This window comes from Urtica dioica, chromosome 3 (genome assembly GCF_054948205.1).
Source record: "Urtica dioica subsp. dioica isolate 48M chromosome 3, U.dioica_male_clone48M_v1_H2, whole genome shotgun sequence".
Classification (NCBI taxonomy): domain Eukaryota; kingdom Viridiplantae; phylum Streptophyta; class Magnoliopsida; order Rosales; family Urticaceae; genus Urtica; species Urtica dioica.
The window spans coordinates 5,771,263-5,793,936 of NC_142758.1; the positions used below are offsets into that span (position 1 = coordinate 5,771,263).

General features: G+C 42.8%; 1 protein-coding gene across 2 annotated transcripts; it reads left to right on the top strand.

The window, feature by feature from the left end:
• Positions 1 to 10,454: 10,454 nt before the first annotated feature.
• Positions 10,455 to 14,734, top strand: LOC149402224 (Transmembrane amino acid transporter family protein). 2 transcript variants are annotated; one of them, XM_089609144.1, is made up of 8 exons: positions 10,455 to 10,664; positions 10,725 to 10,876; positions 11,112 to 11,495; positions 12,858 to 13,251; positions 13,575 to 13,680; positions 13,799 to 13,890; positions 14,159 to 14,227; positions 14,324 to 14,734. In XM_089609144.1, the coding sequence occupies exons 1-8, from the start codon at positions 10,638 to 10,640 to the stop codon at positions 14,420 to 14,422; spliced, it is 1,323 nt and encodes a 440-aa protein (XP_089465270.1). In that variant the 5' UTR covers positions 10,455 to 10,637; the 3' UTR covers positions 14,423 to 14,734. The 2 variants fall into 2 exon arrangements, with proteins under 2 accessions (XP_089465270.1, XP_089465271.1); XM_089609145.1 differs by having other exon boundaries at positions 10,728 to 10,876.
• Positions 14,735 to 22,674: the final 7,940 nt, after the last annotated feature.

The window sequence follows — 22,674 nt, forward strand, 5'->3', positions numbered from 1 at the left end:
CCACTCATCACAATTAAGAAGAATTTTTTAGTAGAGAAGATATTCATTTGAACTGAGAGATTTCAGTGTCAACTCTTTAGTGGAGTCAGTTGACATTAAGCTAGAACTTGAAAAAGGTTTGTGAACTTTTGAGTCCAAGTATGCTAGCTCAAGCTTTGTTCATTTGGATCCATGAGGTCACTAACACAAGTCATTAGAGTAGGATTAGTTAAACAAGAAAGCTAAGTCAAAACAAGTTCAAATGTTGAACTAGACAAGTTTTACAAAAATTGTCTAAAGGGTAATTTTTTCCTTTTGGACATGGGATGGTATGAATGTCAATAAATAAGTTTTTTGACATTGTCATATGATGACAATGAATTTAGACCACACGGTCACAATGAAGATTTGGGCCTTGAGCATTGAATTTCATTTCATGGAATCTTATGTGAAAATTCTACATGGGATTTTCTTATATTGTCATGAACAAATAAAGAAACATCTAGAAGCTTGTTCTAGAAGGCCAAACCGTCCATACCATAGAGAGAAAGAGAGTTTATTGTGTGCATTGATGTATGAAGATACTTGCCAAAAGAAAAAGAGGAAACAAATTTCCTCCATGAGGAAACATGTTGGGCGGCAAGAGAGAGGCAAAACAAATGAGGAAACAAATCCAAGTGCCTTGATGGCACGTGTTGGACGTCCAAGTGCGAAAAGAGGAAACTAGGATTTCCTCATGAATGTGTGATATTCAATAGAAAAGAGGAAACTACCTTTTCAAGGCAAACCATCTTCCTATAAATACCCCACCTCATTCACAATTTGCATCACATAAGTTTTAGAGATTAAGAGCCTCTCTCTCTCTAGAACATTGCCGCCCCTTCTCTATCTCTTCTTGTTCTTTTGTTTCGGCACCTAGGTCCTCATTAGACCTAGTGTTTTGTCTTAGCTCTTTGGCTCCAAGACAAGTTCTTGAGTCATTCGGCGAATGTCCTGCCCAGGGCCGTCACTCGGCCAATGGCCGGCCCTGGGTCTCACTCGGCTGGCTCTGGGCCGTCACTCGACCAATGACCTGCCCAGGGCCGTCACTCGGTCAATGGCCAGCACAGGGTCGACACTCGGCCAATGGCCGGCCCAGGACCGTCACTCGGCCGATGGCCGGCCTTGGGTCGTCACTCGGCCGGCCCTGGGCGATCACTCGGCCAATGGCCGACCCAGAGCCGTCACTCGGTCGATGTCCGGCCCTAGGTCATCACTCGGCCGGCCCTGGCCCATCACTCGGCCAATGGCCGGCCCTGTGTCGTCACTCGGCCGGCCCTGGGCCGTCACTCAGCCAATGGCCGGCCCAGGGCCGTCACTCGGCCGATGGCTGGCCCTGGGTGGTCACTCGGCCGGCCCTGGACCGTCACTCGGCCTATGGCCGGCCCTGGGTCTTCACTCGGCCGATGGCCGGCCCTGGGTCTTCACTCGGCCGATGTGCCACCGAGGCCCAAGCCGTGCAAATCAATTACGCCCTCATTGGTAAATCGAGAAAATAAGACGTGCATCCACAAGACGTTCAAATCGGTTACGCCCTCATTGGTAAATCGAGAAAATAAGATGCGCGTCGGCAGGACATGCGAATCGATTACGCCTTTGTTGGTAAATCAAGAAGATGATACATGCATCAACAAAATTGCACAAATCGATTACGCTAGACATAGTAAATCGAGAAAATAAGACGCGTAATAAACCCGAAAACGTTAACTAAGGACAGCCAATGTAAAAAAAAATTCCAACACGAGACGAATGGTGGCCGATATCCAGAACATCAAGAAAAGCAGGCGCCAAACAGTTCGTCGATTAGGCAGCTCCGACGCAAGGGATGACCACCAGGGGAACGTCATCGAATGAAGGAAACATGCCGACAAAGAAACTGAAAGCGAACCCACGAGACGCGTTCTCCTTCGTCATCGCATCACGAACTCGGACCGAAACCGTCTGCCGAGCCTCCGCCAAGGCGACGTCCCGATCTCCCTCTGAGTTCTCCTTCGCCTGTACGGCGTTGTTCTTTCCGGTGACGACCTACATCTTTGCCGATAACAAGTCGCGCCCTCTCTCCACTGGGGCGCAAGAAACCTCGTTCGACGACAGTCGAGCGTGAGTGATCTGCAGCTCCTCAGTCGACCCGCGAGCGTCACCTTCTCCCAAGTTGCTCGCTCAACCACCCGCAATGCAATCTCAGCCTCCAAATCCGCGCTCAAGTGAGTCGCTTCCTTACAAGCCCGCTTTAACTGCAACAGCGTGCTCTATCGCGGCGTCTCCATGTCGGTCTACACATTGCATACCCAACGCAACAAGTCATTGAAAATCTAATCGCTCCGCTCATGATGTGCGAGCATCTGCAACGATAGGCAACATGAGTACGACTTGGATAAACATGATAGTCTCAAACAATGAATAACCAACCTCTAAAACAAAAAATAGAAGCATAGAGAAATCTCGAGGGGCCAGTGGTTAGGCCGGAGGTCCCAAAGAGAAACTACCTGATCCACGAGTCGACTGACTAGTCCTCGTGTCGACTTTGCGCATAACTCCTCGAGTTGAGTTCACTCCTCGAGTCGAGTTCCGATCCACGAGTCGACTGACTAGTCCTCGTATCGACTTTGCGCATAACTCCTCGAGTTGAGTTCGCCCCTCGAGTCAAGTCCCGGTCCACGAGTCGACTGACTAATCCTCGTGTTGACTTTGCGCATAACTCCTCGAGTTGAGTTCGCTCCTCGAGTTGAGTCCCGTTCCACGAGTCGACTGACTAGTCCTCGTGTCGACTTTGCGCATAACTCCTCGAGTTGAGTTCGCTCCTCGAGTCGAGTCCAGGTCCACGAGTGGACTGACTAGTCATCGTGTCGACTTTACGCATATCTCCTCGAGTTGAGCTCGCTCCTCGAGTTGAGTCCCGATCCATGAGTCGACTGACTAATCCTCGTGTCGACTTTACACATAACTCCTCGAGTTGAGTTCGCTCCTCGATTCAAGTCCCGGTCCACGAGTCGATTGACTAATCCTCGTGTCGACTTTGCGCATAAATCCTCGAATTGAGCTCGCTCCTCGAGTCGAGTCCTGATCCACGAGTCGACTGACTAGTCCTCGTGTCGACTTTACGCATATCTCCTCGGGTTGAGTTCGCTCCTCGAGTCGAGTCCCGATCCATGAGTCGACTAACTAGTCTTCGTATCGACTTTGCGCGTAACTCCTCGAGTTGAGCTCGCTCCTCAATTCGAGTTCCGATCCACGAGTCAACTGACTAGTACTCGTGTCGACATTGTGTGTAGCTCCTCGGGTTGCGTTCGCTCCTCGAGTCCACGAGTCGGCTAATATGTCCTCGTGTTGGCTCCCTTAACTCAACTATAACATAGCACGTGCACCCAAGGACGTCCTTGCGAGTCCCGTGTCGAGTATATGTGTTATCCTACGAGAGTTCCAAAACCGTCCCTAACGACGTACTTAAGACGACTTTAGAAGCGCACCAAAAGGCCTCTTTACGATGCACTCGCAAACTCGAGAGTGTTCGTCTGAAGTCCACGCGTCAACGTGATTCCTGAGTTTCCACTCGACCTATGCTCGACCAGAAACTCGGGAGGAAAATGTTATCGGCCCGTCGACGACCGACAGGGGGCAAAGGAGTCGATACACGTCACGATTTGAAGTACCGCGAGCAAGCAAGGTGTTGATGGCCAATCCGGACCAACAAGGGCAGAACCGTCACGGCGCCTCCCGGCCGGCTTTCTCCCGATCGGCCAGTCCCGCCAGACCTTCTCCCGGCCAGCCAGTCCCGCCCGGCCGTCTCCTGGCCCGCCAGTCCTGCCCGGCCGTCTCTCGACCGACGAGTCCCCGTCCTGCCGTCTCCCGTCCGGCCGGGTGATGCGACACCGAGAGCGGCAACGGCCGGCCCTGGGCCTCCCCTCGGTGCATGGCCGGCCCAGGGACGTCACTCGGCCAATGGCCAGCCTTGGGTCATCGCTCGACCGGCCTTGGGCCGTCACTCGGCCAATGGCCTGCCGAAGGACGTCACTCGGCCGACTCAGGGCCGTCACTAGGCCAATGGCCGGCCCAGGGCCGTCACTCAGCCAATGGCCTGCCCAGGGCCATCACTCGGCCGGCCCAGGGCCGTCACTCGGCCAATGGCCGGCCCTGGGTCGTCACTCGGCCGGCCCTGGGCCGTCACTCAGCCAATGACCTGCCCTGGGCCGTCACTCGGTCAATGGCCGGCCCAGGGTCGTCACTTGGCCAATGGTCGGCCCAGGACCGTCACTCGGCCGATGGCCGGCCCTAAGTCGTCACTAGGCCGACCCTGGGCCGTCACTCGGCCAATAGCCGACCCAGGGCTGTCACTCGGCCGATGTCCGGCCCTGCGCCGTCACTCGGCCAATGGCCGACCCAGGGCCGTCACTCGGCCGATGGACGGCCCTGAGTCGTCACTCGGCTGGCCCTGGGCCGTCACTCCGCCAATGGCCGGCCCAGGGCCGTCACTCGGCCGATGGCCGGCCCCGGGTCGTCACTCGGCCGGCCCTAGACCGTCACTCGGCCAATGGGTGGCCCAGGGCCGTCACTCAGCCGATGGCCGGCCCAAGGTCGTCAGTCGGCCAATGGCCGGTCATAATTCTCACAACGGCGCCTTGGTCGCCTATAAATACGAAGCTCGACCCCTCGAGTCAGGTAATCCGAAATTGAGTACTGAAACGCTGCTGAACTCGTACTTTACTCGTTTCTCTCAAGCTTCGGCCCTCTAAACACTAAACCCTCTATATTCCACGTCAACCCTCCTAATGTTCAGCGTCGGAGAGGTGAACAGAGGCACCGCCTTTGTTTCCCCTTTATAGTTCATCGCTTCCTTTTCTTGCAGGACCAACGACGGACGAGGCAAACACCATTCATAGCTGAGAAGAACTCGGGATACCGAGTTCGAGATGCCCGAGCCCGAACGTGACCACTTGGTCTTGCCTCGGGTCGAACCGTTAGGGGCTCCTAAATAGTTGTTCGAAAACGAGCGACCCCAACATTCCTGGTTAGTCACAGGTTCAAGAAGACTCGTGGGAGACAAGCTATGTGGGGGAGACGAGCGATTCAACCTTTCTAAGGCTTCCCAATGCTCAAGCTCCATTCAAGGTTGGTACCGAGTGAAATCTCAATGTAGTTTTAAATTTTTAAATTATACGCTCATGCACTTTGTCTAGGTAGTAAAAACGTTTTACGAGTTTTTAAAGAAATTTTTATATTCCACCGCTTGCTAGAAGCAATAATCTTTCTTAATCCTATATCTATTCCAACATCAAATGGTTCAACCCAAGGCCAGACCGAGTAGTCGCGTTTGGGCTTGAGCGTGTTTGACTTGGTATCCCAAGTCGTCCCTTAGCTTGGATGTCGATAGCGTTCGTCAAAACACATGAAATAAGAGAAGAACAAGTGAACTACAGGGGGGAAACATAGGGGGTGCCTCTGTTTACCTCTCCCACGCTCAACATTAGTAGGATTGAGGTGGAGTATAGAGGTGTTTAGAGGTTCGTCGCTCGCGTTGAGTGAAACGAGTGAGTTAAGGTTTCAGCAACGTTTCGGATACTCAAGCACGAGGAGAATTGTCTTACCTTTTGGTGAGGGCTGAGCCTTGTATTTTTAAGGCCTGACTAGACCCTTGAAGGGGCCGGGAGGCCGAGGGACCGAGCGGCCTGCTGGACGGCGGAGAGGCCTACTGCCCAGATGGCCGAGTGGCATGCTGGACGGCTGAGAGGCCCGCTCCCGGATGGCCGAGCGGCCTGCTAGATGCCCGAGAGGCCTGCTGCCTGGATGGCCGAGCGGCCTACTGGACGGCCGAGAGGCCCGCTCCCGGATGGCCGAGCGGCCTGTTGGATGGCTGAGTAGCCTGCTGCCCGGATGGCCGAGCGGCCTACTGGACGACCAAGAGGCGTGCTCCCGGATGGCCGAGAGGCCTAGTGGCTGAGCAGCTGACTAGCCGAGGGGCCAAGTGGCCAACTGACCGACCGGTTATGGCGCCTAGCGGCCGGCTGGTCTGGGACTTCCCATTGTGATGGTCGGGGCGTCCGGCTTGGTGACGGCGCGTGTTCAAAGAGTATTTTAATCCTGTCGGCTCGAGACGGGCCGACAACAATGATGATAAAATTGGGGGGCTAATGTTATATATCTGTTATGGGTGTCTGGAACGGCGCGACAGATCGACAAACTAGAGTCGTTGGCCCCGGCTCACTCGAAGCCAACTGCTCAGACCATCCAACCGCCAGAGGTCATCCACTCAGCCCTCTGATTATTCGTGCTCGGCCTCTCGGGCATGGGCTCTTCGATATTCGTCCATCTGGGCTTGCTCGCCCGGCCTCTCATCCATCCGCACGCGCTTTCTCGGCCATTCGACCAGATGCGTCCTTCCACTCGACCCTTCGGCCATTTGCGCATGGCCAATGAGCCTTTCGAGCATTGGCGCTCGGCCGATCGGCCACTTGGTCACGAGACGCACCACAAGGGTTTTTCGGCTAGAAGGAAGCTCCTCCAACTCTATAAAATGAAGCTTCGACTCCATAGGCAGGTAATCCGAATTTAACCCTTGAAACGCTACTAAATCCTCTCTAAAGCTCGCCCCTAAACACTATTCTTCCACCTCAATCCTCCTAATCTTGAGCGTCAAAGTGGTAAACAGACGTAACCTCTATGTTTCCCCTTTGTAGTTCACTTTCTTTCCTCCCTTTCATAATACCTCGAAGGACGTGGAAGACCATTGAAAGCTGGGAACAAACCAAATAAACCGAGCTTAGGACACTTAGGCTCGAGCGCGATCACTTGGTCTGGCTTTGGATCGAACCACGCGAGTCTCTATATCGTTGTTCAAAATCGAGGGACAACAGAAGGATTCCCTTTTCGCGTTCTCCGACGCTCAATATTAGTATTGGTGTTTGGGGAAGTGTGTGCACATCATATATTTCCTTAGTCTTGTCGATGATTTCCCTAGAATCCCTTGGATTTTTCTTATGAAAACCAAATTTGATGTGCATAGTATTATACCTCGTTTTGTTGATATGATAAAAAAATTAGTTATCAAGAAAAATCAAAATATTTCGTTCAAACAATGCAAAAGAATTGATTTTTGCAAAATTCTTTGTCAAGAAAGGAATTTTGCATCAATTCTCTTGCATTGAAACTCCAAAACGAAATTCAATGGTTGTACCTTAACATCAATATATCTTAAATGTAGCTAGAGCCTTATTTTTTTTTAACTAAAATAGGTCTTTGCTACTGGTCTGATTGTGTCAAACTAAAATAGATCTTTGCTATTGGTCTGATTGTGTCTTGACATCAACTTTCCTCATAAACTGCATTCCATGTCCTATTTACAGAATCGATCTCCTTACTTTGTGCTTACTCAATGAGATTTTGACTACACTCAACTGATAATTTTTTGTTGTCTTACCTTTATATCCGCTCTGAGAGCTCACATGAACAAGTTTTAATCTAGAGCACGACGTTGTATATATTTTATTAGGATACCTTCTTAACGTTATAGGTTACAAGTTCTTTGATCTTGATACTCCTGAAATTTTTCTATCACGAGATGTTGTGTTTCATGAATTGATTTTTTCTTGACATTGTTGATACTGATAACAATGTAGATGGTTTTCCTAACTTAGTGCTACCAGTTCCTAGCACTGATGCTTTCACAATGGTTGAGACGAATAATCCAACATCTAATGATGTCCCTATTGTCAATCAGCCAAATTTTGTTAGTAGACAATCAACAGAGCCAGAGTATGAGCATGTGCAAGACGAGCAACCTAGTCAAAAACACAGATTATGAGAATGTGCAAGAAGAGCAATCCATCTCCCACACAGACAAGCCCATTATCATACGATCAACAAGAGAAGTCAAAACACCAAGCTATCAACAAGACTTTCATTGTGCACTAACATGCAAAGACATTGGACTAAAACAATACCCGTGGATAAAAGCAGAAATAGAAATAAAGTTGACCGAAGTAGACTATGAGACCTCAACGGTAACTAACTGGTACAATATAACTTAATGACAAAGTTAACTAATAAAGAAGACTATAAACAAACTCCTAAAACTAACTCCTCTAATTCATTTCTATGAAAAGGCTTAAAATGCTATAGAATCATTTTACTCAAAAACTAGTTTAGAGACCATTAGATCAGTCGTATAAGATTTAGTTCAATGACTATTTTCGGATTTCTTATTCCTTAACAAACCTTCTTTAATCAAAACATGCATCTGCCGTATCAATAGAACATTTTCTTTTTGCTGGGTATAATTACGTACGTGTAAAATAAAACTTTTTTCCCAATAATATAGGACGTTGGTATTAAAATAATTGTTGAACAAAGTCTAAAGTAAAGTTAATTGCATCTCATGCACATTTTATTTTGAATGTCCCTTGCATGTTCATAGGCTTCTCGTTAATTTTTCTTTATGAACCCAGAACTCTTTATTCTCTTATAATTTAATTTTGGCAAAAGAAAAAAAAAAAAGAAAGAAATGTGTTCTTTATAATTTCACTTTAAAGCCAGATCTCGGGGAATATATTGATTCTTTTTCGCGTGTGTTTTAACTTTTATCATGCTAGCATGACGTACTTACCGAATTAAATTTGTAATTCTGCGAAACGTGTTCTTCTCTAGAGAGTTATCATTTATGATTTATCACACTATTCTTTGGGCTCTCTCTCGATATATACTCATATAAAAACTCAAATTTTATCATATAAAAAATTTTTATCGTAAATTTTAAATAAATAATCACAGGATTTTATTAACAAAGCCAAAAAAAACACTAATAATTGTAAATATTCGTGAATAATTATAAATAACCATCATACTCTAATAATATAAATGGAATGCTAAAACATCTCAAGAATATCACATCAGCATAATTGTTATTTGCTTAAAATTTAAAAAAGCTTGACTATTTAATAAATCTTTAAATTTTAGGGTGATGTAGCTAAATAGCCAATTTAAATTTATGAATTTGCAAAATAGCCAAAGTTTGTCTTAATTGAGTGAAATAGCCAAAATGTGCAGCAAGTTGGTTTTAAAAAAAAAATAAAAAATTGAACCCAAGATTAATTTTTTTGAAAGTGATAAATTGCTTATAATAATTGTAAAAAAAAAAAAAAAAAAAAAAATCTTGGCTGTCAACAAAATTTTGAAAACGTAAATTTGATTACTTTGCTGAAAAGTTGAAAATTAGCTATTTTACTAATCAATAAGTTTCAAATGCCTATTTTGTATCATTTTTCCTAAATTTTAATGGATTAGTTACCCAAATAATTGCTATTATTTAGTGAATTATATATATATTCTTTTTGGATCAGTTTTAGTGAATTATACATATGTCCAAATCTTTTGAGGTATTGCCAAACAAATGGGGTCAATGTTACAATTGAATTTCAGAAAGGAAAAAAGAGAGAAAAAAAGGTTTGAGAGTTCCACCAACTTTGACATGAGAATTAGCATCGTTCTACCTTTAATAATTATTCCCTAATTAAAGCTCTCTCGAAAAAGCCAAACCTTTTGTGCAAGTGTAATCATTTCATTTTTGGATAAATATAATGCTATTCATTCACTAATACCCAATTATATCGATCTCTCTTTAATTATTAGGTCAATTTCATAAAGAAATTAATAACCGCTTATAAAGGGCCATTGTTTCTTCTCCGTCACACGATTGATCATAACAGAAAAGAAAAAAAAAAACAATAAACAAGTTACAAAAAAAAAAAAATACCACCATATCAGTTCTTCTTTTATGCAAGTTGCGGGAATAAAAGTGTTATTCACATGAAACTAGACGAGATGAGATTCAATGTATGTACCATACATTGCATTAACAAAAGTTAAGATCTTTATACATAACTTTTTTTTTTTTTTACAAGAGTTAATTATATGCTTGTAATAATTTTGCGATGAGTTTCAAGTCCACACGATGGCAGGGTACTTAGGTAGTGTGGAATAAAGTAATATATTATTAATGATGTATTTTGACGAAATGGTCTTCCACTAACTTTTTATTTCGATGACATAATATATACATTAAACCTAGCTAGTGGATATTTGTTGATTCATTGACTAGGAATCCAAGTCCAAGATGTCTACATATCTGGACAGTGATACATACTGCCACATAACACCAACACTACTAAATGGAAATTATTTTTATTCACACGTCTTAAACAGAAACATTGAGTGTATGACTTGAAAGAATGCTCTCTAATGTTGATGATGATAAACACAGATTCTTAATTTTCTAAAAATACTATTGCCTGTACTATTTTCACTCACTACTCAGTCTCGAAACAAGCAAATCCTGCTCTAAGAAGAAAAAAAGCAAAAACAAATACGTTTTACATGGGGACAATTGTAATTTATATATAATGAATATATCCAACTTTTGCCTCTATATTCTTCCAAGAATCCAATTAGCGTCTTTGCTCTGTTTAATAAATAAATAAACCACACTTGTACTCACTAGTATAGCATTAGCCACTATATATATGGAGTCCATTACAGGACGACGATCCAGACAATATATGTAAGGATACTTAAGCTTTCAACAACTTATTAAGCAGCAGAAAAAAAAAGCAGCCAATAACTAGAAAAAAAACATGGTTTCAGCTTCTTCTTCTTCGAAGGTAAGATTGTGTAGTAGTGTGTTTTATACTTCCATATTTTAATTTTTTTTCTTAATGTAGCAGGAAGTAATTCCGTCGCGCAACGTGAAATGGGAAGAAAATGAGACGTCGGATCGGCGGGCGACATGGATGTACTCCACCTTTCACACAGTCACGGCCATGATCGGCGCCGGAGTCCTCAGTTTGCCCTACGCCATGGCCTACTTAGGATGGTACGTATAACAACTCTATCGTATTTCATTTATATTAAAATTTCCTATGATGATATCAAGTTCAACTATTAATTATTTTTTAAACATCCATAACAACGATTGATATTACTATTTTCAAAAATTTAGTTCACTTAAACTATGTACAGGACTTGTTTTAGGTTACTATTTCTGTAATACCCTGTTTTATTATTTGTGAAAATATTCAATAGATGTATGAGTTTAGTCATAATTTCAGGGGTCCAGGCACAATGGCATTGGCGGTAGCTTGGGGCATGACTCTGAACACATTATGGCAAATGATACAGCTCCACGAGTGTGTCCCTGGGACCCGCTTCGACCGTTACATAGATTTAGGCCGCTACGCTTTTGGGCCCAAGTATGGCCCTTGGATTGTGCTGCCCCAGCAGCTGATAGTCCAGGTTGGGTGCGACATTGTCTACATGGTCACGGGAGGGAAATGCCTTAAGCAGTTCCTGGAAATGGCCTGCACTCATTGCACGCAAATCAAGCAGTCTTATTGGATTCTCATCTTTGGCGGAATCCATTTCTTTCTCTCTCAGCTCCCCAACTTCAATTCCGTTGCGGGGGTTTCCCTTGCTGCAGCACTCATGTCCCTAAGGTATATATATATATATATATATATATATATATATATATATATATATATATATTCGCGAATTTGTTGCATTTATTTCTTAGTTTTTTTAAGATTTTAGTCAAAATTTCATTTAATTTTAAAAAAATAACTCATCATGTCCACGTAATTAACTAAAAAATAAATTAAAATTAGTGTGAACTATATGATTACTCGCCTAACTGCGCATATTTTATTATGCACATTCCATGAATACTGATTACCATAAACTTTCTATAATGTCGAATTTTTTTGTTTAATATCGAAAAGATAACAGTAAACATCAAGGAAAATAAGCTAAATAAAATTATATGCAATAAGAAACACTCTCTCTCTCTCTCTCTCTCTCTCTCTATATATATATATATATATATATAACCTAAGTTTTAAAAGCGATATGTCATGTTCCGACGTAGTAGAGGTGTGCACGGTCCGGTCCGGTCCGATCTAAAACCGGTCAAAAAATTAAACCGAAACGGTTTAAAAAAAATTAAACTGGACCGGACCAAATAAGAAAAAAAATCGAATCAGACCAAACCGGTTAAAACGTTCCGGTCCGGGTTTAAACCGTTTTACACCGGACCGTTTTACACCGTTAGACCATTTTAAACCGAACCGTTTTATTTTAACTTATTTTTTATCTATATTTTTCTTAAATAATAACCGGTGTGGTTTTGTTTTAAACCAGTTTGGACTGTTTTAGACTGGACTGTCTTAGACCGGACCGTTTTAAACATATTTTTTAAATTAATTTTTTATTTAAATACTAACCGGTCCGGTCCGGTCTAAACCGCGGTTTAAAATTTTTAGACCGGACTGGATCGTTTAAGACCGGTGAAATTTCAAACCATTTAAAACCGGACCAATGGTTTAAAAACCAACAATCCGGTCCGGTTTATGATTTTACCGGTTTGTTTGCACCGCCCTACCACGTAGTATGCATCGAACCTTAGGCAACAATATTAGACTTAAAATGACCTTAGCTAATGTCTAAACAAAGTAAATCTCGTACCAACGAAAGAAAACGAAAAAAGGCTTAAACTATATCAATTGTAAAAGCCTAACAATAGAGTAAATATAACCAAGATTAAATTTCTAAATTTCAAGGCTAAAGACCAGAACTTATATAATTTTAAGGTTTGGACCAACCCTCATAATAACTTTTACATTGTAGTATGACAATTGCATATGGTAGTACTTACATTCTTGTAATCATCATTAGCAAACATGATAACAGAAATATCACATATATTTCTCTTACTTGAGTTTCTCTCATCATATCTGAAAGAGAATAATCAATCATAACAATAATCATTGTATATAACTTTTCTAAATTTTTGAATGCAGCTACTCAACCATTGCATGGGTGGGTTGTATAAGCAATGGAAGAGTCCCAAACGTGAGCTATGCTTACAAGAACACAAGCTCAACAGATTACATGTTCAGGGTGTTCAGTGCCTTGGGCCAAATCTCGTTTGCCTTTGCTGGCCACGCAGTGGCCCTTGAAATTCAGGCCACGATACCTTCAACACCACAAAAGCCCTCCAAAGTGTCCATGTGGAAAGGGGTTGTTGGGGCCTACTTCGTCAACGCTATATGTTATTTTCCTGTGGCCCTTATTGGCTATTGGGCTTTTGGACAAGATGTGGATGATAATGTTCTTGTGGGCCTTAGTAGGCCTACTTGGCTAATTGCTTCTGCCAACTTGATGGTGGTTGTTCACGTCATTGGCAGCTATCAGGTACTTTCAAAGTGCTATTACCTGTCCCTGGGAGAATGTGAATCTGTGTATTTTGATAGCATACGATAAAAATGTGAATTTATACATATACATTTTTTTGGAGCCCATATTGTATCAAATTGCATAACATTTTATGTAGATGCAATTTTATACATAAACAACATTTGCCTAAATTTTTATCCCAACAAAAAATATTATAATTTTTTCCAAGCATTTTACAATTTATATCACCATTTTAGCTCTATAATATGGAAACAAGTATGATTACTTTATGAAATTATTTTTTTGAATTATATACAAATGTTTGAGATGATCATTTGTAGGTTTATGCAATGCCTGTGTTTGACTTGCTTGAAAGGATGATGATGAAAAGATTTAACTTCCCACCTGGAATTTTGCTGAGACTAGTTGCTAGGTCAGCTTATGTAGGTAAGTTTCTTGCGTATAATAAACTTCATTTATGCTTAGAGTTTACTTAATAACAGTATTGAATAATATTCGGCATAAATCTTGTTACTAACCCTAATTAAAAATAATCATAAATCAGCTTTTACATTATTCGTCGGAGTGAGCTTCCCTTTCTTCGGAGACCTACTCGGTTTCTTCGGTGGATTTGGTTTCACTCCTACTTCTTTCTTCGTAAGTATTTTCTTTCAATTGTTTTCCTCTTAATTTTATGAGAAATATGTCATATTATAGACTCAATAACCCGTCCAAATTAACAAATAGACACTAATTTTTCATGCTACCAACATCAATTTTTTATAATCAACTTAGAGAAAATATCATTGATCTCAATATTTCATAATTTTCTCTTTATGATCAATCTCTATTTTAACTCCCAATTTCCATAAGTGGGAAAAAGAATGACTTGTTTATATAAATATATAAATATTAATTGTTGCAGCTTCCGAGCATCATGTGGCTCATAATAAAGAAGCCAAAAAGATTCGGCTTTAACTGGTTCATCAACTGGGTAATCACAAATTTACACAATATTGATCTTATTGATTTATTTATTTATTCCCAACTTAAAATATAAATTTTCTGTCATTTATATTTTTATTTTCAGGCGTCTATAATTGTAGGAGTGTTTATCATGGTGGCGTCCACAATTGGTGGTCTGAGGAATATAATAAAAGATGCATCCACATATGAATTCTACACATGAGAGATTATTATCCCTTTATGCAGAATATATAATATATTCCAATATGCCTCAATTTTATTTTGCACCATCAACTTATTGTAAAAGTTAGGTTATATATTGAAGTTACTACTAACAAAAGTTAGTTACTAGCTTTAATAAATAGTCTGTCTATATATTGTTGAGCGCAAAGTAATTCAGTCCTTTTATATGTTCACTTATTTATTGAGCGGATGCCACAAAAGGAGGAATAATTTTAAGGGCTCGCATGCTTGGTATCTCTTTATGCTATTCTTTTCAAAATTTTAGCATAATTAACCTCATGGAGAATCAAGGATCCACTTTTATCTATTTCATATATGTACTATGAATTTGTTTTATTTCATTCCGTACAACTATAGGTCCAAAGTGGAATACGAAACTAATTAAAACTTATATTGTATAAAAATGATGACAAAAAGAGGGGGGGGGGGGGGGGGGGGGGGGGGGGGAGAATGAATCAAGGAAGACATGAACAATCTTGTTTTATAAGTTGTTCGAGAAGTGGTGAGCATACATTTAAATGCAATTTTTCCCACAATATTTGTGACACACATATCATGGAGAAGTCTGGCTACACGCGTCGAGAGGATCTCATCCCCTAAGTTCCAAGGTAATTAGAGAAATAGATGGGCCGAAATTGCAAGATATCAATTTACAATGTTCTTTGGGAAGAATGATCGTGAGGCTAGAGACAGCTTCCTTTGGCCATAAAGAGATCAAGGCGGATGGGGACGAACCTGAAAGGCCAAGATCCCTTAGGGTCCTAAGGTAAACGGTCTTAGGTGTCGACGAGCCTCTAGATGGGTTCCTTCCTTGGATTGGATGGCTAGGCTCCTCCTTGCTCCATTTTCATGGATCAAGTGATGAAATAAGATAATAATTGGTCAATAATGAGATGTTTCTCTCTGAAAGTGAGGAGCTTGTGAGTATGATTCAGCAAGCCCCTAAATACGTGTATATGGTTGAGAATAAGGCATTTGTGGTGCACAAATGTTTGAGTGGGTGAATGTGTGAAAAAAATAGTATTAAGATTGATTTTACTCCAATTCTAGAGAGAAAGGAAGTCATGAACAATCTTGTTTTATAAGTTGTTCGAGAAGTGGTGAGCATACATTTAAATACAATTTTTCCCACAATATTTGTGGCACACATATCATGGAGAAGTCTGGCTACACGCGTCGAGAGGTGGAGATCTCATCCCCTAAGTTCCAAGGTAATTAGAGAAATAGATGGGCCGAAATTGCAAGATATCAATTTACAATGTTCTTTGGGAAGAATGATCGTGAGGCTAGAGACAGCTTCCTTTGGCCATAAAGAGATCAAGGCGGATGGGGACGAACCTGAAAGGCCAAGATCCCTTAGGGTCCTAAGGTAAATGGTCCTAGGTGTCGACGAGCCTCTAGATGGGTTCCTTCCTTGGATTGGATGGCTAGGCTCCTCCTTGCTCCATTTTCATGGATCAAGTGATGAAATAAGATAATAATTGGTCAATAATGAGATGTTTCTCTCTGAAAGTGAGGAGCTTGTGAGTATGATTCAGCAAGCCCCTAAATACGTGTATATGGTTGATAATAAGGCATTTGTGGTGCACAAATGTTTGAGTGGGTGAATGTGTGAGAAAAATAGTGTTAATATTGATTTTACTCCAATTCTAGAGAGAAAGGAAGTGAAATATAGATCTTTTTGTTGTTTTATGATGTTGATGGGTGAAATGTGATGAAAATGGGTTTTGTGGTAGTAGGGGTTGTAGATCTATTGAAAGAGATGGAGAGTTGTGGTTATGGTTGTGAGAGATGGAGATTTGTGGAAAAAGATGGAGATTTGTGATTGTGGATGTGAGAGATGGAAAAAGAAGAACAATAGTTTCTTGATGTGATGGGAGAGAAGGAAGAACAAAGGTGTTTTTGGTGCGATGTGGGAGAAGGAAGAAGTAAAGTGTTCTTGATGTGAGAGAAGAGAGAATAATAGTTAAGAGGGAAATTTGTAGAGTTTTGGTATCATGTGATGGCCTCTACCCTCCTTGAGGAGAAAATATGAGTCTTTTTTTTATAGGATTTCTATGGGTTCGGGTGCCCTAGATGGGTAGTGAAACCCATTTTAGAAGAACAAGTGGAAAAGAGCTTGGGCCAATCTGGCCGTGGAAAGCAAGGTTGGTCGGGTGGAGGGCATAACCATGTCGAAGAAATGACCGTGTGGAGGATACGACCAGGTGATGACTCGTTTATGGCCGCGTGGAGCCTTTGTCGGGTGGAGGACATAACCAGGTGGTGGCACGGTCATGGGCGGGTGGAAAACTCTGCCAAGTGGATGACATGACCGGGTGATGTCACGGTCATGGTCGGCTGGAGAAAACTGCTTGGTGGAGGACTGGACAAGGTGATAGCACGGTCATGGCCGGGTGGAGACTTTGCTGGGTGGATGACATGACTAGGTAATGGCACGATCATAACTGGGTGGAGAACTCTTCCGGGTTAAGGACATGAGCGGGTGATGGCATGGTTATGACTGGGTGGAGAACATGACATGGCACACGGCAAGGCACATGGCAAGGCATACAGTAAGGTACAAGGCAAGGCACACGGTCAAGGCAAGGTAGGTCAGGGCAAGAACGTTATATCTTTGTGCCACGTGCGATCAGTCGTGCGTACAACTTAAAGTATTCGTTGCTTTCCTCAATCCATGTGCATTCTCTCGTTTTTAGCGTCACCGAGAGTCATTATCTTCTTCTTGAGTTCCATGTCGTCGATAAATATTTCCTCGATTTTCGTCAAACCGAGAAATATTTCCATGGGTTCCATGTCGTCGAGAAATGTTCTACTCTATTTTTGCGTTGTTGACTTCTTGTGTTGATTCTAAGAATCTCACTATTACAAATTCACATTTCTGGTGCGGAAGGGTATTAGGTGCGACATGTCGCACCTAAGCACATATTAGGTGCGACATGTCGTACCTGATACCCTTCCAGGTAACTAAATATTTCACTAAAATTAAGTGGTATTCGGTGCGACAATGTCGCACCGGATAATATACCCTATGGAAATGTTGGAGGTTATTCTATTTGTTTTGATAATTATTAAATAATCAAGAAAATATGTATCTTTTCATATTTTGTCTACTAGTGCACACTCTTTCTCTTTCTTCTCCTTTATTTTTACTTTTTGTCTTCTAGTGCACTCTTCGTTTTGCTTTCACATCTATTGTCGCTCGTTTTTGGACAACGAATTAGAAAATCGAATAGGTCGACTCAAGGCCGGATCGAGTGGTCGCGTGCAAGCCTGAGCGTCATGAACTCGGTATTTCGAGTTCGTTCCTAGCTGTGATGGCTTCCCACGTCCTTCAAAGTGTCTTGAAAAAGAAGAAGAAATGTGAACTAAAATGGGGGAACAGAGAGATTGTCTCTGCTAAACTCTCCAACGATCAACATTTGGAGGATTGAGATGAGAAATAGGTGTTTTGGCGCTTAGAGGCCAAAGACGAGTAAAGCGAGTGTCTCAGAGATTCGATAGTGTTTCAGGACACAAAAATAGATTACCTCTCATTTGGGTCGAGGTCTCTTATTTATAGACCTTGAGGATGCTTCCGGGCCAAGTCTTTCCATTCTTGAACGTGTTGGTAATGGTTATGCATGGATGACCACCCAGAGACCAGAGGGAGCCGACCGGATGCCAAAGACGATAGAGTCGACGTGCAGAGGCAACCGTCGATGGGAGGCTGGACGTTTACCCACGTGACCAATCGAGCGTCTGCGATAACCGAGTGGACGTGCAGAGGCAGCTGTCTGTGGGAGGCTAGACATCTACCCAGGTGACCGACTGGGCATATGGGACAACCGAGTAAACGTGCAGAGGCAGCCGTCCGGTCCTTTGCCATCCCAGGAGGCTGGAAGTCTACACGGGTGATCGACCAGGCGTCAGACGATCGAGTGGACGTGCAGAGGCAACCGTCCACGAAAGGCTGTATGTTTACCCGGGTGACCACCTGAGCGTCCGAGACGACCAAGTGGACGTGCAGAGGCAGCCGTTCGTTCCCTTGCCGTCCATGGGAAGTTGGATGTCTTTGAGAGCGATCGACCGGTTTTGGGGATGACCGAGTGGACGTGCTGAGGTAGCCGTCCATGGGAGGCTTGACATCTACCCGGGTGATCGACTAGGCGTCGGGGACATCCGAGTGGACATGAAGAGGAAGCCGTCTGGTTCCCTGCAATCCACGGGAAGCCAGAGGTCTACCCGGGTGACGACCAGGCATCGGACATGACCGGGTGGATGTGTAGATGCAGCCATCCATGGGAGGCTAGACGTCTACCCGGGTGACCGACCGGGCATCGGAGACGACCGAGTGGACGTGCAAAAGTAGCCGTTTGGTCCCCTGCCGTCCACGGGAGGGTGGACATCTGCCAGAGCAATCGAGCGGTGTCTGGGACGATCAATTGGTTGTGCGAAGGATGCCATCCATGGGAGACTAGACGTCTACCCTAGTGATTGAAGGGGTGTCGGAGACGACTGAGTGGACGTGCAGAAGCAGTCCTTTGGTCTCTTGCTGTCCATAGGAGGCTAGACGTCTGCCAGAGCAACCGGCCGGTGTTGGGGACGACCAAGCGGACGTGCAGAGGCAACCGTCCATGGGAGGCTGGATGTCTACCCGGGTTAACGATTGGAAATCGGGGACGACAGATTGGACGTGTAGCGGTAGCGGTCCATGGAAGGCTGGACATCTACCCGAGTGACCGATCGAGCATCGGGGACGACCAAGTGGACTTGCAGAGGCAGCCGTATTGTCCCCCACCATCCACGAGAGGTTTGTTGGAATAGATCAAGGATTAAGAATAATTTATCGCTTCTAGTAAGCGGCGGAATAAAAAAAATCTTTAAAACATGTAAAATGATTTTACTACCTAGACAAAGTGCATGAACATATAATCTTAAGTAAACCTAAAATGAGTTTTCACTCGGTACCAACCTTGCTTGAAGCTTGAGCGTTGAGAAGCTTTTGGATTGGTTGAATCGCTCGTCTCCCCACTAGTTTGTCTCCTTCATGTCTTCTTAAATCCGAGTAACCACGATAGCTTCTACCACTAGAGTCTTCGAGTTTGGAAAGGATTTAGTGTGTGTGCACTATTAAACACAATGAATCAAGAACTAGTCTTAGAGCCAAAGAGCTAATACAAAATGCTAGGTCTAATGAGGACTAGGAGCCAAAACAAAAGAGCAAGAAGAATAGAGGGAGAGAGAAGTGGGCGGCCAAGGCTAGAGAGAGAAAGTCTCAACCAAAACTTGTTTCAACATTGTGAATGAGGTGTGGTATTTATAGGAGAAGGGATTACATTGAAGATGTAGTTTCCCCTTTTCTATTGAATATCACATATTCATGAGCACAATCTTTATTTCTCATTCCTATCACAATAATACCATGGTTAGAAATTTGTTTCACTTTTTCTCTTTTCTCTCTCTTGGCTGTCCACTACCTTATGGCATATGCCATAAATTTGTTTCCTCTTTTCCTTTTGACAAGTATCTTCATACATCAATGCATAAAATAATTTCATCCTTCTTTCATGATGGTGGCCACGAAAAATGTCCTTCTAGAATATGCTTCTAGATGTTTATTTATTTGTTCATGACAATACAAGAAAAGCCCATGTAGAATTTTCACATAAAATTCCATAAAACAAAATTCAATTCCGAAGGCCCAAATACCATACTCGGCCGTGTGGATTAATTCCCTTTGTCAGCATATGACAATGTCCAAAATCTTATTTTGACATTTATACCATCTTATGTCCTTATGGACAAAATTACCCTTTAGACAATTTTCGTAAAATTCGTCTAGTTCAACATTTGAACTTGTTTCAACTTAGCTACTATTTTAACAAATCCTACTCTAATGACTTGTGATAGTGACCTCATGGATCCAAATGAACAAAGCTTGAGCTAGCATACTTGGACACAAATGTTCACACACCTTTTCCAAGTTATAGCTTATTGTCAACTGACTCCACTAAAAAGTTGACATTGAAAATCTCTTAGGTCAAATGAATTTGTTTTCTACTAAAAAATTCTACTTAATTTGTGATGAGTGGATCCATTGAATGTTATCTATGTTTACCCTTCATGAATATCATCAACTAGATGAGATTTATAAAATTACAATTTTACCCTTCTAGTTGTTATTTCCTCAACTCCTTTGTCACTTGTGAATAAGTTAGAAACAATGTATTGACGAGGAGCTAACAAGTCACATTGATTCATCCAAAAGAGTCATGAATTAATTTGGACACTGGCCAGTTCATTTATTCACATTCCAAGGAACAAAGCATGAGGTGATATACATTGCATTTCAGCAATCTTGTACATGAATTCTATATCTATGCAAAGTTGTTCATGACATCTTAATAACATTACTTCATCAATAGGCCTTGTCTATATCACATGGTGAATCTAGAACTCTGACTTTCTCAAATGAGATTATGTAAGCTATGAAATGAATGTCTCATTTCAGGATTGAGGTAAGCATGATGCAATTCATACATATTGACTTTGAGACAGAAGAGCTTAAATGGTTTGTTCTTATATTGTCTCTAGAAGTGCACTGGTCAATTCAGTATCTTCAGAAGATACCTAGGATGAACTATAGAGTTTCCAACTCTCTATGTGTCATAACCAGATATCATAGGTTCACCTAACAATTATACTGAGATCAATAGCCCTTTGATCCTTAGATTGTGAATATACCGTTTTAAGCAAACCATGAAGAGTTTGTTCATGAAAATCTATATTTGACTCTTCCTTTTTTTTGTTAGGTTTGTTTAAGGATTAAAAACTAAGGTTTATCATAAAGTTTCAAACAAACAAGGAAGAATTAATGAAAGTTTCAACTCTTTATTAATTATTCAGCAGTTACAAGCAAGAGTCTTTGTGAGACTTTATTACATCAAATGCATATAAGTAATAACTACTACTCTTCTTATGGGCACCAATGCCAACAAGGTTAGACGTCTGCTCGGGTGATCGACCGGTGCCGAGGACGATCGTGTGTCCGTGTCATGCCCAATAGTGAGGGAATGGCCGCAGAGGACCTTGAGTGCGTCGGAAGCAAGGCTTTGGCCCTCGTGTGGGTGCAACTATTGGGTTGCCTTTAGCATTATCGTCTCCATCTCGAGGGCTCAAAAGGGACAGATAACATTAGCCCCCCCCCGAGTTTTTCATCAAGAGAAAGACGCCAATAGACTCAAATTGCTTTTATCGCAGTTCTCGTTTGAACCGTCCAATCGTTTACTTAGTACAAATCCACTTCCCGAGTAAGCCTAAACCCACTAGGTAACTCGTCACTCTCCTTTTTTTATTAGTGGTTTGTTGAGTTTTAGGAGATGACCTTAAGTGTACTTGAGAGAAACGTCTTGTATGCATCGTGAGAGAAGTCTTGCGTACACATCGTGGGCGGCTTAAGTGTATTGTGCGAATGGCTTAGGTGCGTCACGAGGGTTGTCTTTAATGCATTATGAGATATGGTTTATGTACCCCGTTAGGGGAATCTTAGGTGTGTTGCGGACAACGGCTTTCGTGCGCCGTTAGGGGCGTCTTAAGTTGTGCCATGTTTGGCGACTTAGATGAACTGTTAGTGGCGTCTTTTTATTGTATCTTATTTAGTGGCTTTAGTTCCCATAGGCACTGGCCAAACCAATTGGTCGCCCTACATACGTCGATCATTGTTTTCCAGCTATCCTGTTGCTAGTCGGCGTAGGAGTCGCATGTTGGGTTATTCGCACAAGCGAGACCTGTAATCTGACGAATGTGGCACCTATAGGTAGATGGCACACCTCAGATCAGGTCTGGCAGTTAAAACCTTATTCACAATGGGCGTGACATCTTTTGATGTGTGTGCCGCATTTAAGGATAGGTTGGGTTGTGACGGCCTTGTTCCCAAAGCAAGCATGACGTCTGTCTACGCGCGTGCCAAGTTTTGGGTTAGACTGGATATTGGGGGCCTTATTCCCAGCGGGCGTGGCGTCTGTCAATGCACGTGCTGCATTTGGGGTTAAGGGCCAAAACACCTTGGTCTCTACGAGTGTGTCGCGTAGAAAGCTTTGGTGCATCTCTTCGACGGCTTCAGGGGCGTTGCGTGGGCAGCTTGAGTGTGCCACATAAACGGCTTCACTGCATCGCGTGGTCAGCTTTATTGCGTCGCGAGAGACGGCTTAGATTGCGCCGTTAAGGGTGGCTTCAATGTGTTGCATATGA